Source organism: Rhagoletis zephyria, unplaced genomic scaffold, assembly GCF_001687245.7.
Source record: "Rhagoletis zephyria isolate East Lansing unplaced genomic scaffold, Rhagoletis_zephyria_1.1 Rzeph_scaffold_00967, whole genome shotgun sequence".
NCBI classification, from domain to species: domain Eukaryota; kingdom Metazoa; phylum Arthropoda; class Insecta; order Diptera; family Tephritidae; genus Rhagoletis; species Rhagoletis zephyria.
The window spans coordinates 140,068-158,896 of record NW_016158051.1 but is presented as its reverse complement, the minus strand read 5'-3'; the positions used below and the strand labels follow the sequence as shown (position 1 = coordinate 158,896).

At 38.0% G+C, this 18,829-nt stretch overlaps 1 protein-coding gene across 1 annotated transcript; it reads left to right on the top strand.

Moving 5' to 3' along the window:
* Positions 1-11,174: 11,174 nt before the first annotated feature.
* Positions 11,175-12,195, top strand: LOC108362239 (uncharacterized). The gene is made up of 2 exons (XM_017615142.1): positions 11,175-11,292; positions 11,731-12,195. Exon 2 carries the CDS (start codon positions 11,785-11,787, stop codon positions 12,169-12,171), a length of 387 nt encoding a protein of 128 aa, XP_017470631.1. The 5' UTR covers positions 11,175-11,292; positions 11,731-11,784; the 3' UTR covers positions 12,172-12,195.
* Positions 12,196-18,829: the final 6,634 nt, after the last annotated feature.

Genomic DNA, 18,829 nt, shown 5'->3' with positions numbered 1-18,829 from the left:
TTTAAAAATTTTTATAAAAAGTCTGATTTGAATGTTGCAAATTTGTATGCAAATTTATTGAATTTTCTCGAGTTTAGCACAAAGTTTAACAATTTTATTTTTGTGTTTTTTCATATATTTATTATAAACTGTATTTTTGTAAAGAATAAAAAAAGGTTCATGCATTGTGAAAAATTCTCTGTGCTTTAGTTGTGATAAGTTGTTTTGTTTTGTTGGCGTATGTTGGAATGATCTCATGATCTCATGTTTGTATGTTTTTTTTTTATCTGTCTGTTGTAGAGTACTGGGACTAGGTACTGGGGTATGTAAAATCAATTCCAAACTCATGGAAAAAAATTACGGTTATAAGAAAAAGGGGCTTGGCACTTGCTGTACAAATTGACTTTTTCTTGCCACATATCCCTGGATGTGTTTGTGGAAGAATACTGGAACTTGGTATGGAGGTAAGTATACAAAATGTATCAATTGCTCATGGAAAAAATGTGAGTTATTAAAAAAGGAGGCATGTCGCCTCCCATACATACTAAAAATTTCTTAATACACATCTCTGGAAGGATAGAAAATTTCTGGAAGTATTTTAAATTTGTTTTGGAAATTTATTTTACAAGTTCCCTACTGACTGAAAAAATTTAATTTAATGGAAAAGGGAGAGCCGGCTTCGGCTTTATAATCTAAAGCTCCCATGATGCATACATACCTCTTGAGGCATTTAGCTACAGTAATGAGAAGTGGTATTTTGAGTTGGAAATATTAGAACCCGCCGTGGCACCTCCATGTTCACGCGTCGTATCCCTGGAACCATTTGAAGGTAAACGTAGAGGGATTGATATCTTTCGTATGCCTAGCACGCAGACGAGATTTTATAATTTCATAGTTTTAAACGGCCTAAATACCTTAACTCGCTTAAAAAATAACAAGCTATAACAGAAGGGGCACAGAAATAAAATATAACATCATTAAATTATTTGTCCTCTTTGTATAAAAACGTGGGGTGAAACCCGCGGGTAAAAGCTAGTATAATATAAATTTATAAAAACGATAATGAATGATAATGAAAATGTTTTTAATTTTTATTATATTTTTCAAGTCATTAGTATTTTTATGCGCATACAAATGTCTGGTTACACAGTTGAAAGTGAAATTTCCTACATACATACGTGCACCGCGGAAATAGACAAAAAGTAGTATCAGAAAGTTCGATTTGACATACATACATACATGCATAGTATCTACATACCCTATATAAAAAAAAACTAATTTTTTTTTTTTAATTTCTCGTTTGAGGTAATATATTTTATCCGAAATTTAGCTTTTTCGAGCACTGGGGGGAGGGGCTTCTGACTTTCCACATCGATGACGCGGGTTCGATCCCTGCTGAAGTCTAGACAAAAGAAGTCTGATGAGGAGATGTGGTGATCTCCGAAATAGCTGCTATAAGTTCTACCGCCTAAGCTTTCTCAATTTTCATTTTTCCTAACAAATAAATCGTGGTACAAAGCTCAAAATTCAAATAAATATTAACATCAACCATGCTGTCAAGCTTAAATAGCAGCGCATGAGCTGCACTTGATAGTAGTAGTTTGAATAAGGGAATGGATTAGCAACAAGAGCTTACGGGGTTTGCATATCTCAATGGTTAGTGCTTCTGACTTTGCACATCGATGATGCGGGTTCGATCCCTGCTGGAAGTCTAGAAAAAAGAAGTCTGATGAGGAGATATGGTGATCTCCGAAATAGCTGCTATATCTTCTACCGCTTAAGCTTTGTTGTTTTTCCTCCTTTCCTAACAAACAAATCGTGGTACAAAGCTCAATAACATTATTGAAATAATACATAAAATCGACGGTTTGCCGATTCCCCCTGCGAAGGAATGGCATGCTGCGTTTGTGGCAAGTAATTTGATGCAGGCTCAAAATTAGATGACGTAACAACCGGCTGACGAGGCCATGGGCGTAGCCAAATGTTTCCCTATATATTCAAAAACTGTACCAGGAAATGCTATCTCGATAATTTGGGCCCCCCCTAAATTTCAAGTTTTTTCTTAAGTATATACTATATATAAAATCATGGACTCAATTCTAACAAAATAATTTGTAAATTTTCATAATTAAAAGTGTGAATATGTGGATTATCCGGTTTTGTTTTAAATTATTCTCGCTAACTTCAAAGTAATTCCATTTAAGAAGGGTAAAAACCTGGTTGTTGTCGACAATCAGGGAAAATGGATTAAAGGGTAAACTAATAACTAAATTTATAGTTCAATAGTTTATTACTTTGTCTTTACGTTTGTGTCTTCTAAGTGTACATCGAAAGTTCGTATGAGAGAACCAATTTGAGATTATTGATAAAACTATTGACCAGTTTGGTGAACAGCCAAGACGTTTACTTCTTAAGTAATTACAGGTTAAAACGATGTATAAATTTTTAGTTTATCTTACAAAATTGCAGAGGCATATTACATAGTATACCAGAGGTTCCCAAACTTATTTTTCTCGTAGACCCCTTTCAAAACTTTACTGGTTTCGGTGGACCATCTGATGCTCATTTCTAACATATTCTCAAAGCTCATCAAAAAATGTGAAGATTAAATCTAACGATGTAAATTTGCATCGCGAGTGAGTTCCCAAACTAAATTCGGAGTGGCAAATATAAAAATAAAATATTTTCTTGTGTTCTATTTATTAAAAGTGATTACATACTTGCAAGTTTTCAAAAACAGAGCTTGTAAAGCCATGGAAGAACTGTCTCGCTTTGCGGAGTTATATTTTTTAAGAGCAATTGATAAACTCCTCACATGTTCGGCTTACTCGTGAATTTGCATGTGATGTATTTGTCAATTAGTTTATTTGTATTGATGGCATCAGTTTTATTTTTAATGCTCCAAGTTTTAGTGATGCGAAAAATATTCGTCACCCGCATTTTTAAAATGCAAAACTCGAAACAACAAACCCGCAAAACTTTTTACGCCAAACTTCAAATTCAGAAACTGACAAAAAACAAGAGATCGAATCTAGATAAATCGATGATAAACAAACAAGCAAACAAGAAGCTCAAGAAGTGTTCCACCGTCTCATCCTCTTCAAAGCAGGATGGGCAAATGGAGTTGTCATTTACGCCTATCACAGTCAGGTCTTTGTGCCACGTGAACAGACCAGTCAGCAGTCCCGTCTTCTTAGTGAGAGGAAAAAACTAGATAAACCTTCTGAGACTGAAGGAAACATGAGTTTTGTCCACCTGTATCCACTCTATGGCTCCCAGTCATTGCTGAGCGAAGTGTCCGCCCAGAGTCTGATGGTGGTTCGATGGCCGAAGTGAGGAGTGGTATAACTGGTTGCGGATCGAGGAATACCTGGTGTAATCCAACTGTGGCCAAAGGGTCAGATGTCTCATTTCCAGGCACTCCCGAGATGCCCGGTATCCAGAGTAAAGCAAGCTCGTTATCTTTACCAACACAATTTAGTCCAGACTTGCATTTGCGAACTAGTTTGGAAGTACTTAGATAGAGGGCTGGCCAATGCCTTAAGTGCAGCTTGGCTGTAACTGTAGACACGTAAACTCCTTCCCTCCACCTATTTTCCACCAAGTAGTCTATGGCTTTGGGGATTGCAAATACCTCAGCCTGGAAGACCGAAGCATATTCCCCAAAAGAAAAAGTGAAGCTTAGGGTATGCACCTGACATCACCGCCATCCGTGAAATGCGATGGACGGGGCAAGGCAAGGTAAGCGTGGCCGAATTGGCTCATATTCGTGATATAAATAAAAGTAGGGACAATATCTACTATTACAGAAAAAGTGCTGCAAGGTGGCGCTGGAGTCGAGTTATTGATAAAAATCGTCAAGTGAAGTCAATCGGAGACACCAACGATCAAAGTTAAATTGCTTTACGGCGACTAAACAGAATAAAGACAATTCATGATAAATGCCTACATATACAATTGTAACACTTCTAAGGTATTTCGTCTTAAATAAGTCTATGTATATCGGATTTCTGTGGACTAGTGATATTCCCCCAGTTTGGAATTGCCACCAATTGTAAGTACTATACAGATTCAAGGACGATTCACCATCGGACCAGATAATTATTGCCATAAGAACTTCTTCACGGATATAACGCTTTCATTAGGTTATTTAAGGTGGCAATGGTGAATATGCCTTCTGACGACCACAAAACCAAACGGGAACGTGATTGTTGGTAAAAACGTTGTCCCAAATGTTTAAATAAAAAATTAATTTTGGGCGGGACAAAGTTCGTAAGGACTGCTAGTAATAACATAAAAACCGATTTGGTTTTTTTTTTTTCAACTCGAAACTTCAATTCCAGTTCTGCTTAGATACAAAAATGTAAAACCAAAGGTTGGTCTCTACGGGTAGGGATGGCGATACCGATACGATATTCAATATATCAATATCGTTGTTCATCATATCGGTTAATTTATATCGATATCACGAGTTGCGATACGATATCGATACAATATTTTGTTTCGATATGTGAAATATCGGAAACTTTTCATTACCTACTCTGGGGTCTGAATTGAAAATAAAGTTGACTAGTTGGAAAAATTTTTTTCTCTCGCAAAACAGCTTTTGGCATAGTAAGCATGAAAAAAATTCATAAAAATATCAAAATTTGTACTTCACTTTTAGAAATACATACATACATATGAAAAGGTGTGTCTCTTTTAAGGTACTTATCCAAAGTAACTTCGTTATTTTAATTTATGCTTATTTGCATTTTAATTCCAAGTATACGTATGTAGTTTCATAAATAATATATCTTTATTAACCATTTCGTTTTCGATATTTCCGATATTCAATATATCGATATTATTTTAGTAGATATATCGGTATTGGATATTGTGAGTTTTGAATATCACGATATCGATATGCCGAACTTTCATTGCCGATACGCACCCCTATCTACGGGAAAGCATTGGTGTTTTTGAAGGGATTAAGGCCCCTATTGTGAGTTGCATTCGATTTTCGATCTTCGCTGGCTATCGAAGATCGAAGATCGAAAGTGAAATTCATATTATGAGCTATGCAAGCGTGTCGAAATTTTCGTTGAGTATCGAATTTTCTGTCGAACAGAATTTTGCTTTCGTTGGTGTAGCGAAATGTTAGAAAACTTCAAAAATGTATGATTTCGCATTTGTTTTCTTACTTTTTGGCGGCTAGACACTAATTTCAAACAATTTGTATTAATTTCAAGCACTTCTAACGTCGTGAATAGTAAACACAAGCTCGAAAGTCTGGTTTTACATATGAAAGAAAACCCCAATACGCTGTGGGCACGGTCTCTGAAAACAAAATCATGGAACTGTTTATATATATATATATATATATATATATATATATTATATATATTTTAAATAGACTTGGATCACAAAATTTCTTAAATATATTGTAAGCGAAAATATATTCGAAAGACTGCACTTAAACTCTCACGTTTTCTGCTCCTGGCCAGTTTTTTAAGCCCTCATCCTCTGACGAATCGTTCAACCAGAGCTCCGTTGTGCGAATTAAAATTTTTTTTTACCACGCTTTTATAAACTCGCTTCCTTTTCTATTTCATTTTAATTTGCACAAATTTACATATGTACATATGTATAAGCACACTATGTATTTAGTTTGCTCGATCTGTAAACAAAGCTTCTCAGCGGTGAAAAATATACTATTGTGAACAAGCTAAACAAGCGAAATTCACACACACAGTCGAAGATCGAATGCAACTCATAATAGGGGCCTAAAAATAGTTAACTCAAATGGAGGATAACAAACATTTGAAAACAATTAAATTCAGTCTGGAAAAAAAATTAAGGATTCATAACTTAATGTAATATAATCCGCATTATTTTTAATAATCGTAAAAAAGTGACTACTAAATCGATGCAGTAAAACTACTGGAAATATGAAAATTTCGAATTCCGTCCAATCCTTGAAATAAACTGAATAAAAAACAAAACATTAAACTGTACTTAGATTCTTGGTTGTTTTTTTAGCATATTTAATGTTTATCTAATTAATTAATCCCAACGGCTTTTTACCCTCCATTCCCACCCAACCGACACGAGGGTCGCCGTCCGCATGACGTACGGAACCTTTTTTTTAGTTTTTTGGTGCCGAGTAGTGGAAACAGGAGTTTGTTAAGTGTCGAGATATAAAAATATTCAGCTACAGAATCAATTTCATCAGCTGATTGGATATGCTAAAGATAGTATTTCAATTATTGAGAGTGGAAATAATAGTTTTCTTTATAGTAAAAATCGAGTCCGATACGTCAAACGTGCTGGAATGACAGTTAAAATCTTGACATAAACCACGGAATGATTCGTTTAGTTCAAAATTAGTTTTGCATGGCTTTAAAAATAGAGGTCGAAAGTGTCTTGACACTCGAGAAGGAACATTAAAATTTACCTCAGCCAGGAGGGCCGGGCTATTAATCAAGCCTGTCATTAATTTTACGATAAATATTATACCCAGCATTTCTCTACGACTTGCGAGTGTAGGCAAATTTATGAGCTTTAGACGACTTGTGTAAGGGGGGAGATTGTAATCTGAATCCCAGTTAAAATTACGCAATGCAAAAAGCAAGAATTGTTTTTGAATTGATTCAATCCTTTCTGAATGAACTTGGTAGCGGGGATTCCAAACAATAGATCCGTATTCTAGTATAGGTCTAACTAAACTGGTAAAAAGAGCTTTTGTAACATAAGGATCTTTGAACTCTTTTGACCATCGCCTTACAAATGCAAAAGCGCCTTTGGCTTTATTGACTTTAAAATTAATATGATGGTTGAAATTGAGTTTGGAATCCATTGTGATACCAAGATCGACAAAATTGGATACCTGCTCCAGATTATAATTTGATATTGAATAAACAGCTGGTTGAACAGCCCTCCGAGAGAAACACATAACTTTACATTTTTGAAGGTTTAGTGGCATATAGTTTGCATTACACCAACTAACCACGTTGTTCAGATCCGCTTGTAACAAATACCATTCTTCGATAGAGGACAATGTTTTAAAAAGTTTCACATCATCGGATTACATTAAAATTTTTGAATGTTTTATTATAGAAGAAATGTCATTAATGAATATCAGGAACAGAATCGGACCAAGGTGGCTTCCCTGAGGAACTCCTGAAGAAACTTTAATGATGTTGGAAGAACAATTATTAACAATAACTCTTTGTGTTCTATCAGAGAGGTAAGATGAGATCCATTGAAGAAGACTGGGCTGAAAGCCGATTAGGTCGAGTTTACGGATGAGTAACGAGTGACATACTTTGTCAAAAGCTTTACTGAAATCGGTGTATATTACGTCGGTATGAGCATTTTCTCTAAAACCGTTCGAGACATGAGTTGTAAACTCAAATAAATTAGTCATAGTAGATTTTCCTTAAGAAAACCCGTGTTGAGATTGTGTAATTGAAGAAGATATAGAATATGTCAGCTGGTTAACAATAATAGCTTCGAATAATTTGGGGATAGCGGAGAGTTTCGCTATGCCTCGATAGTTTTCTATAGAGGACCTGCTGCCGTTTTTGTGAAGTTGTTTAGGCCTCCACCCTAAACTCAAAATAATGCAACGGGTGTACCACCCTAATGTTCATTTATACACACATGCATGTATACATTTGCATGTATTAATAACCCACAATTAGTAATACTTCCCGCCAAATTTACTTTCGTTAAGTTACCCCTCCAAACAGTTTTGCTGCTCGGAGGTTGAACTTAATTGCGTAAAAAGGAGATCGGTTACTTCTTTTCTGGAGATCAACAGAGGACGACTATCAGCCATCACCCGACGTCATAAGCGATTGAGGTAAAAGTCAAATTTCCAATCCGATATTTGTGCATACATAGCAAAATATATATATACATACTTTGTAATAAAAGAATTACATTTTATACGGAAGACTAATTCCCGTCTTTATTTATTTTCACCATATCTCTAAAACGACATCGGTGCAACAAACTGCGAACCATTGAGCTATCAAGTACGCAGTCGTTGCAGCGTTGCACATGGTCCATCTCCGCCGGGAGCAAATTAACCAGACAAACTCTTTGCATACAGTCCACTACAGCTCTACCAACCGACGCACTTGCCCACAACCGACGCACTTGCCCACAACCGAAGCACAAAAGCACACTTGCCGCAATCATCCACTACACAAGAACGCACCTTATACAATTAACCGATCGCATAAATACAAGGAGGTAACAAGGTACGTGGTTGACATTTTTCATTGCACAAACACATATACCTATTTAGTGAAAATATCGCTCCGAAGAAAAAAAAAATTAAGATTATTTCGCAATAAGAACATAATAGCTGCGAGTGATTTTGTGGAACAACGTTCACTATTGTTGCATTAATAGTCCGAATCGCGATTCAATAGTCCATGAATATAGTGCATATAACCCAAACACAAGTGCGCGCTGCGGCCATTCTGAGAAAGCCCACGGAAGTTTTGGTTAGTGTAAATGACAACGGCACACATTTTAGTTAAATTTTCTTAGTCCGTGTGCCATATCTGAAAAGCACAGATTGAATTAATTCGCACACTTGGTGGATTTCACAATTTTCACAGCCTTCTGGTGGCACGTATATTTAATTTCTGCAACCACTTACACTAACAACACTTCACTTAGTGCGGGAGGAGATCTAACCTCACTCGGGACTGCACTTTGGTTTAACACTCTTGGTTTATCATCTTTTGCAATCACTTTTGGTCTGCACATTATAGTCACTTTAGCGCTGATATACGGCTTCCACAAAATCACCAGCCGCTCATTTAATCATCATTGCACATCGGAGTTACACATTACGTTCACATATACACATAGCGCNTCACTTTTGGTCTGCACATTATAGTCACTTTAACGCTGATATACTACTTCCACAAAATCACCAGCCGCTCGTTCAAATATCATTGCACATCGGAGTTACACATTACGTTCACATATACATATATTCAAATTGAACATTGGTGCAAGTTGGGCGGCGAGTTAATTACCTGTAAATATAGGAATTGATGTGCATATACATACATCCTTTTTTAACAAAAAAAATAAAGGAGTTGAACAATTGAACTTAAATTCTTGTGTTGAGTTTCTTATAATGTGATGGTTTTTGCTTTGCTTGGAACTTTCGAAAAGATAGTTAGGTTCATTTCGTCTTGGGTTCTCTTTAAATAAATTAAACAAACATGGATACATACATTCGGCTGGCGGACGCAGTAACTGAGTTTGAATCAGATTACAATAGCGTGCCCCAGACAGAGCATACAAAATATACTCTCGCGATCCAGCAAGAAGAACTTAAAGCAATGGGGCGAAAGGTTAAAATAGCATATGAGGAATATTTAATTTCAGATAAGGCAGAAGCCAAAGATATTTCTTCAGTGAAGAAAAAATACAAGAGCTCGTACTCAGTCTATTTGCGCTGCATGTCGAACATGGCAGATCTCCACGCAAAATTAGTTAAAAGTGAAAAGGATGTAGAAGATCAGTCCGACCGCGAACACAGTATCCACTTACCCCCGTGCGATACAGATGTATTCAAGGGCGACTATCTTTCCTGGCCAACATTTAGAGACATGTTCACGGCCATCTACATCCTGAATAAGCGCCTCACTCCTGTTGAGAAACTATGCCACCTGATCCAAAAAACAGAGGGAGAGGCGAAAGATATTGTTAAAAAATGCCCACTCACCAATGAAGGATTTTCTACAGCTTGGAAACATTTAACGGATAGGTACGAGAATAAACGCATACTCGTCAATTCACAATTAAAGACTCTTTTTAATTTAAATACTGTTGATAGTGAGTGCGGCGCCTCGATTAAAAAATTGCAGAGAGATATTAATAATTGCATCTCATCACTAAAAAGTCATCAAATTGATATATCAAACTGGGATGCAATTATAAAGGGCACTACCCATCCAAGATTTTCAAAACCACAGAATGCTAAACATACCAATGAAGCCCCACAAAAAAGGCTTGGAGCTTTCCAGGCAAGTGTATCCAAAGTTACATGCCAATTGTGCCAAGCGAACGAGCACAGATTAAAAGACTGCCAGAAANTCCAGATTTTCAAAACCACAGAATGCTAAACATACCACTGAAGCCCCACAAAAAAGACTTGGAGCTTTCCAGGCAAGTGTATCCAAAGTTACATGCCAATTGTGCCAATCTAACGAGCACAGATTAAAAGACTGCCAGAAGTTCCGTAAGCTTTCAACATCCGACAGGATCACACTCGTGAAGAACAATAATAGTTGCGTTAACTGCCTATCTTCAAGACATACTGTGTAGAGGTGCACTAGCTCTTATAATTGCAGCACTTGCCACCAAAGACACAACACGCTCTTACATATCGAGGCAGCCACACCGAAATCAACTGTTCAAACGAACCAATCAGATCCCAAGGATAATGTTGCGTCTACTTCCGCACAGGCTCAATTGAAGCTCGATTCTGCAAGAGCAAATAAAAATTCGGTTAGCAATGTTAAATCTTGTTTCGCTAATACAAATAAAGGGATCTTATTGGGAACCGCGCGGGTCAGTATATTTTTTAATAACACTACTTTTTCGGCACGCGCATTAATAGATTCCGGTTCGGAATGTTCGTTTATAACCGAAAGGCTTAAACGTAAAATTAACCTTCCGTCCAAAAGAATGCAAGCCCAGGGCCCTATTCCACAAAACAACTTATCAACTTTTCACTTTGCACTTATCGATTTGTATTTTATTGCAAAGTGAAAAGTGTTTCTGTTCCACAATATTCTTTGCAAATCTCACTATGCGCTGAGCTTAGTTTTGCAAAGGCTTTGCTAAGAGAGCATATTTTTGCAAAGACTTTGCACTCTCTGCAAAGTCTTTGGGCTCTCTTGCAAAGTGAGTGTGCAAAGTGTTCCACAAAGCGTTTAATCAACTTTGCATTTCTGTCATATCACTAATCACTTTGCATTACTAAGGTAAAGATTTAAAATGAGCCGCAAAATAAAAATTGAAAAAAAACTTGCAGTTTTGAATGTAATAAAAGAAAAAAAAGACATTTTATTTGCAAATTTTCAAAACAATAAAGTAAGTATTTTTTTATAAAATTATTGTAAATTTCAAACATAATTAAGTTTATATTTCATTTTGAAGGTTAACAAATTAGATAAACAGGCTGCCTGGGAGGATGTTTTGAAAAAAGCCCAATCCCTGCAACTGGCGTCGGCCCAAAAAACATGGACCTATGCGAGGGACAGTTTGTTTGGGCTCTGGAAGAGCCGGACATTGGTAAGTACAACAATTTATTGCCTACACATAGCAAATATTTATATTTGCCTCATTTGTTACTGTTGAAATTTCTATTAATTCTTATATTGTGCAATGCTAATAACTAACAAGCATCTTGTTGACAACAACAACACAAATCGTTATCATAGACATTGTTGTTGTGAGTTAACAGTGCGCTCAATAAACAACTCTTGCTGATTAGAAGAACGGGTATATATTTACAATATAATTATTTGCTATATGTACTGTAAAAATATACCGTAAGTATTTGAATAGGCAAATATTCATTTCGCGTATGTATGTATGTACCTTGTACATACAGTGGCTTAATAAAGTTTAAATACACCTCGTTGGCATGAAATATATTGTTCTGATTATTATATTTGAAAATAAGCTAATATTTTTATTTCTTTTTATTTTTATTTTGTTAATTTGCAGAGTAAAAGGGATAACGCCCGAAAAACTGGATCCGGAGGGGGGAAGGACAGCGTTATGGATGAAGCTGACTTGGCCATTCTCGATATTCTGGAATCAGACTCAGCTGTGGTAGATGGATTGAATTTGCCAGAAAGTTATGGAAACTCAGAAAATCTACCATCAGCTGAGTGTGATTCCAGAGTGTCGATGACAGAGGAAACACCTGCCAATCCCCCTCCAAACCCAAGGAAAAGGAAGAGCTCTACCAAGTTTCCAAGTGAAACTTTGGATAGAGAGAAAAAATGTCGGCTGGAGCTCCTTGAGGTTGAGGTTTATTACAGAAAACTTCAATGCCTAAAATTGGAGAGGGAGCTCCAACTTCCACCCTCTGCCATAACCCGCGAAATTGCAGCGGCAGCAACGGAAGATATTTCGCGTTCGTTGTTAATTGAGGAGTTTTGAGTTTTTTATGTATTATTATTTTTATTTTCCCATTTAGTATTTGTTAATTTTTTATGTTTTTTATTTAAAAATAAAAAATAAGTGAATTAGATATTTTTACTTTCTATATTGAAAATTGGGTTACATAAAACTTGTTACTGTTAATCTCAAACCCCAAAAGAAACAACGCTTTTGCAGTGGAAAAAGATCATAGCCAAAGGACCACTTTTATTTCACTTTAATGGTTGGCATTAGGAGAAGTATTGCAGTAGAGAAGTAACCCTTTCCATTCCACTCGCATGATCTAAATTATTAAGGGCATCATTTTCTTCTTCAGCACTTTCATCTAATTCCTCGATTTCATTGTCAGTGTCTTCAAAGGGTTGCATGTTTTCACTACCCCTTCCGATGCCACTGGCAATATTGTGTAAGATGGCACAAACAATGACTATCTTTCCTGCAAACTCAGGCCTCAGTCGCAAATAATTTAGACACGGGAATCTCTCTTTAAGAATGCCAAAACTATTTTCAATTATGCGCCGTGTTTTTTTGTGGCAACGATTGAAAGCCTCTTCAGCAGGGTTATCGGGATTTCGGCGTAATGGTGGTATCAACCAGTTTTTTAGCCCGTAACCACTATCACCCAAAACAACAGCATCCGGAAATGGTCTCCATCCATTGTCAAATCTTTGACTTACAGCCGAATTCCGTAACACCCTTGAGTCATGAACGCTGCCCGGCCAACTTGCATTTACACTGTAAAATGTGTAGTCTGGCCCGCATATCATCATCACATTCAATGAGTGGTTTCCATTCCGGTCCACATATCCTTCCTCGTGTAATGTAGGCGCATCAATTTTAATGATTGTGCCATCCACGCAACCACACACACAAGGGAATCCACCCATCATAAAAAACTTTTCAGCAATACCACTGACATCATCGGGCCATCGCACTGTGTTTTGAAATAAAACGTCTATTATAATGTCGACAACTCTATGGATGGTTCTGCAAACTGTTGATTTTGCAACACCATGCATAGCTGCAACTCCATGGTACTGGCAACCATTTCCGAGCCAATGCAAGCACAGTAGCAGTTGATTTTCAGCCGACAAAGCATGACTGCGCTGTGTATTGTGCTCTATTTTGTCTCCAACTTTATTTAAAAGGAAATCAACTTGGATTTGATTTAAACGGAAGCACTCTTTAAAATTAAAATTTTGTAGTCCCGAAAAATTAATTCGGTCTCTATAATTTCTAGTTATAACCGCGTCTTCACTATTGTCGAACAAAAACTCACGTCGTAACATTTTTAAAGCTTGACTAGTTATAACAATATGAATTTGTAAAGCGATCGCTTACCTTGCAAATCTTTGACAAACTTATCAAAGTTTGCTTTGCAACAATAGAATTTACAGTTTTTGAGGAACGAAAGAGCGCATTTATTTGCAAAGTCTTTGCAAATTATACTTTTCAATATTAGCTTTGCACTTTGCATAAGAGAACGTACGTGGAACAGAAATTGCAAAGAGAGTACAAAAATTGCAAAGACTTTGCAAATTACACTTATCAACTTCAACTTATCACTTATCAAATTTTACAGTTCTGAGGAACACAAAGTTTTGCAAATTGACGAAAAATTTGCAAAGTGCAAAGTGAAAAGTTGATAAGTTGTTTTGTGGAATAGGGCCCAGGTATCAGGCATCAATAATACCGTGTCGGCGCAGGTGAGAAAAGCGTGTGCGATTCAATTGCGATCACCCATTTATTAAAATAGATACCACAGTGTTGGTTTTACCACGGGGCACCGAAATTGCGCATATGGAAACTGTGCATTTAGACATTATTTCGGTTTCAACCGAAACTGTGCATGTATGCTTTATTTCGGTTTTTACCATATGCATTATTTCGGTTTTAAACCGAAACTGTGCATGTATGCATTACTTCGTTTTTTTTCATATGCATTATTTCGCTTTTAAAACGAAAGTATGCATATGCATAATTTCGGTATTTTCTCATATGCATTATTTCGGTTTTCAACCGAAACTGTGCATGTGTGCATTACTTCGGGTTTTTCATATGTATTATTTCGGTTTTCAACCGAAACTGTGCATGCATGCATTATTTCGGTTTTTGTTATATGCATTATTTCGGTTTTCTAACGAAAGTGTGCATATGGATCATTTCGTTTTTTCTAATATGAATTATTTACTTCTACTTAGTAAAGGTTTTAATCCCTAAGCGCGGCTGAAAGCCGCCTACGCAGAGGAAAGTTCTGCGCAAAAATTCGTTTGCCCTTCTTTTCCGGCAATACAGAAAGGAGAATTCTACTTAGTAAGGGTTATAATCCCTAAGCGCGGCCGAAGGCCGCTTACGCAGAAAGAAGTTCTGCACAAAAGTACTTCCGGCCTCCTTTTCCGGCAACACAGAAAGGAGAATTCTTCTTAGTAAGGGTTATAATCCCTAAGCGCGGCCGAAGGCCGCCTACGCAGAGAGAAGTTCTGCGCAAAAATACTTCCGCCCTTCTTTTCCAACAACACAGAAAGGAGAATTCTACTTAGTAAGGGTTATAATCCCTAAGTGCGGCCGAAGGCCGCTCACGCAGAAAGAAGTTCTGCGCAAAAATACTTCCGGCCCCCTTTTCCGGTAACACAGAAAGGAGAATTCTACTTAGTAAGGGTTATAATCCCTAAGTGCGGCCGAAGGCCGCCAACGCAGAAAGAAGTTCTGCGCAAAAATACTTCCGGTCCCCTTTTGCGGCAACACAGAAAGGAGAATTCTACTTAGTAAGGTTTATAATCCCTAAGCGCGGCCGAAGGCCGCCTACGCAGAAAGAAGTTCTGCGCAAAAATACTTCCGGTCCCCTTTTCCGGCAACACAGAAAGGAGAATTCTACTTAGTAAGGGTTATAATCCCTAAGCGCCTACGCAGAGAGAAGTTCTGCGCAAAAATACTTCCGCCCTTCTTTTCCGGCAACACAGAAAGGAGAATTCTACTTAGTAAGGGTTATAATCCCTAAGCGCGGCCGAAGGCCGCCTACTCAGAAAGAAGTTCGTTTTCATGTATGCACTATTTCGGTTTTTGTCATATGCATTACTTCGGTTTTGAGTCGAAACTGTGCATGTATGCATTACTTCGGTTTTTGTCATATGCATTATTTCGGTTTTGAACCGAAACTGTGCATGTATGCATTACTTCGTTTTTCTCATATGCGTTATTTCGGTTTTCAAACGAAAGTGTGCATGTATGCATTATTTCGGGTTTTTCATATGCATTATTTCGGTTTTCAACCGAAACTGTGCATATATGCATTATTTCGGTTTTTTCATATGCATTATTTCGGTTTTCAAACGAAAGAGTGCATATGCATAATTTCGGTTTTTCTAATATGCATTATTGCGGTTTTTAACCGAAACTGTGCATATATGCATTATTTCGGTTTTTCATATGCATATCGAAACTGTGCATATATGCATTATTTCGGTTTTTTTCGTATGCATTATTTCGGTTTTTTTCATATGCATTATTTCGTATGCACAGTTTCCATATGCACAATTTCAGGGTGCCTTTTACCACAGCTGACCGGTAATCTACCGACCTGTCAGATAGATGCTATGACGAAACAAGCATTTCCCGACCTCATTTTAGCGGATAAGAGATTTTTCATTAATGAACAAGTTGATCTTGTCCTAGGTGGCGACGTTTATGCCCAAATAATGTTGAGCGGTATTAGGAAGAACGTTTTAGGTACTCTTCTTGCTCAGGAAACAGTATTCGGATGGATACTAACCGGTCAGACGGAAGCAATTTCAATCACTAATAAACGTGTATCGTTTTTTAATGAGGTTACCTTAGACAAGCGTCTAGCCTCGTTTTGGGAGTTAGAAGATATTTCAAAGAACAAAACCTACAATAAAGAGGAAGTTTACTGCGAGGACCTTTATAAACGTACAACTAAACGGAACCAGGATGGCAAATATACAGTATCGTTGCCATTCAAACAGGATTTCCCAAGGTGCACACGCTTAGGACCTTCACTCAAGATAGCTTGCTCACAATTTTTTCGTAATGAAATCCGTCTAGCAAAGGACCCTCCCCTACAAACTGAATACAATAGAGTATTGTCCGAGTATGAAACTTTAGGACATATGACGCGAATTTCTGACCATATTCCGGGTGATGAATGCGAAAATTACTTTCTGCCACATCATGCCGTTCGGAAGGAAGAGAGCACCACCACCAAAGTACGGATGGTCTTCAACGCGTCATGTCCTACAGCTAATGGGGTGAGTCTTAATGATGTGATCCATCCTGGACCAGTCCTCCAGAATGACTTGACAATTCTAATATTACGGTGGAGATTTTTTCAATATGTTTTTAATAGCGACATCGAAAAGATGTATCGCCAAATATTACTAAATCCTGACGATACCAAGTATCAGGGAATATTTTTCCGAACAAGTCCAACCGAACCAATTAGTCTTTATGAGCTTAAAACTGTGACTTTCGGGGTCAACTGCGCACCCTACCTCGCGATTAGAACCCTGCTTCAATTAGCTGACGATGTACAAAACTCGCACCCTATTGCGTCGGACATCCTAAGAAAGTATATGTATGTCGACGATGTTTTAGCTGGCGGTCACACCATCGAATCTGCCATCAAAGCGAAGGACGACATCACGGGAGTATTGCAGTCTGCTGGTTTTCCCTTAAGGAAATGGACTTCTAATTGCAACGAAATCTTACATGGTACACCGAAATCCCATCTGCTTAAAGAAGACTTCTAAGACTTCGAAGCCACCAGCACGGTCAAAGCTCTGGGAATCAGATGGAACGCCCATACCGATAATTTTTACTTTACAGCCAAACCAATTGAAAACCAGACTAGCTATACCAAAAGGGCAATTCTATCAGCCATTGCCAAATTATTTGATCCCTTAGGGTGGCTCCCACCATTTGTAATTACCGCGAAAATTTTAATGCAAAATATATGGATAGAAGGGACAGGGTGGGATGAAACTGTATCATCTACCACCTTGGACCGCTGGAAAAACTTTAAGGAAAGCTACAGTTACATCGAAAAGATTCGTATCCCCCGTTGGGTACACTTTTCACCGACAACCAAAGTCGAAGTTCACGGGTTTTGCGACGCCTCAGAAAAGGCATATGCGGCCTGCATTTATCTTCGCGTCGAAATGGACGAAAAGGTCGCCATCAGTCTACTACTAGCTAAAACTAAAGTGGCACCAATTAAAACAATTTCCTTACCATGATTAGAACTCTGTGGGGCGGTCTTGCTAGCAGAAATACTGGAGTCGATTACTAATAATCTTAACTTAGCCCACCGTACAACTCAGATGTGGACGGATTCGACCATCGTCCGGGCTTGGCTACGAAAACCACCGTGCTCATGGTCAACCTTTGTTACACATCGAGTAACAAAAATAATAGAAAAGGTCGGAAAAGAAAATTGGTGTCATGTAGATTCAACATCAAATCCGTCAGACTTAGCCAGTAGGGGACTTCCGGCGCAAGAATTAGTAAACAACTCCCTGTGGTGTGAGGGCCCTTCTTGGCTGCAAGAAGATAACTCCAAATGGCCCACTCAAGAAAAGGACTATAATACAGTTATAGAAGAGAAAAGGGTGCAGGTACTCGCAACTACAATGTCAGATATCGACTTTGATATTATTGAAAGATTTTCTGATTTCTCGAGAGCTTTGAGAGTTTTATCTTATGTAATGAGATTCTCTCAAAGAACTCACCCAAAAACTAGAGCGTTATTTCAGGCGAAATCTTATTCAATTTCAGCTGATGAAATTAAAGCAACGACTCACCGCTTGATAATCATCTGCCATAAGAAGCATTATTGGGAAGAATATTCAGCACTAAAATCCGAAACATCAATAGGTCAAAAGAGTGAAGTACTAACCCTTAACCCATTCATCGATAAAGACGGTATAATGAGGACAGGTGGTCGCCTAGGAGCATCTCGTGATCTCGCCTATAACGAGCGTCAACCAGTTATCCTGCCATACAACAGCCACTTGTCCCGTCTGATAGTTCAGTTCGTTCACAAAGTTTCACTGCATGGTGAGAATCAGCTCATGTTGCGCCTGATTCGAACACAGTATTGGATACCTAGGGTCAAAAACTTGATACGGTCCACCATTCATAATTGCAAGGTCTGCACAATTTATAGAAAACGCGTGCAAACGCAGCTAATGGGAATTCTTCCCAAGGAACGCACTACATTCTCACGAGCATTTAGCATTTACAAACTCGGGAGTCGACTTTGCAGGACCTTTCGACACAAAGAGTTACAGCGGACGAGGATGCCGGATGTCCAAAGGATATGTGTGCCTGTTTGTGTGCTTTGCGATTAAGGCGATCCATTTGAAAGCCACCTCAGACCTAAGTACTCAATCCTTCTTAGCAGCATTTGCTAGGTTCATAGCAAGAAGGGGCTGTCCAAGAAATGTCTACTCCGACAATGGCACTAACTTTGTCGGAGCCTCTAGAACTTTGAAATCAGAGTTTAAAGTCTTTATGGCCAATGCCCGCGGTGACACCTTAGCCAAATATGTCCATCAAATGGTTTCATGGCACTTTATCCCCGCTTCAGCTCCCCACATGGGCGGACTGTGGGAAGCGGGAGTTAAAAGCTTCAAAAGCCACT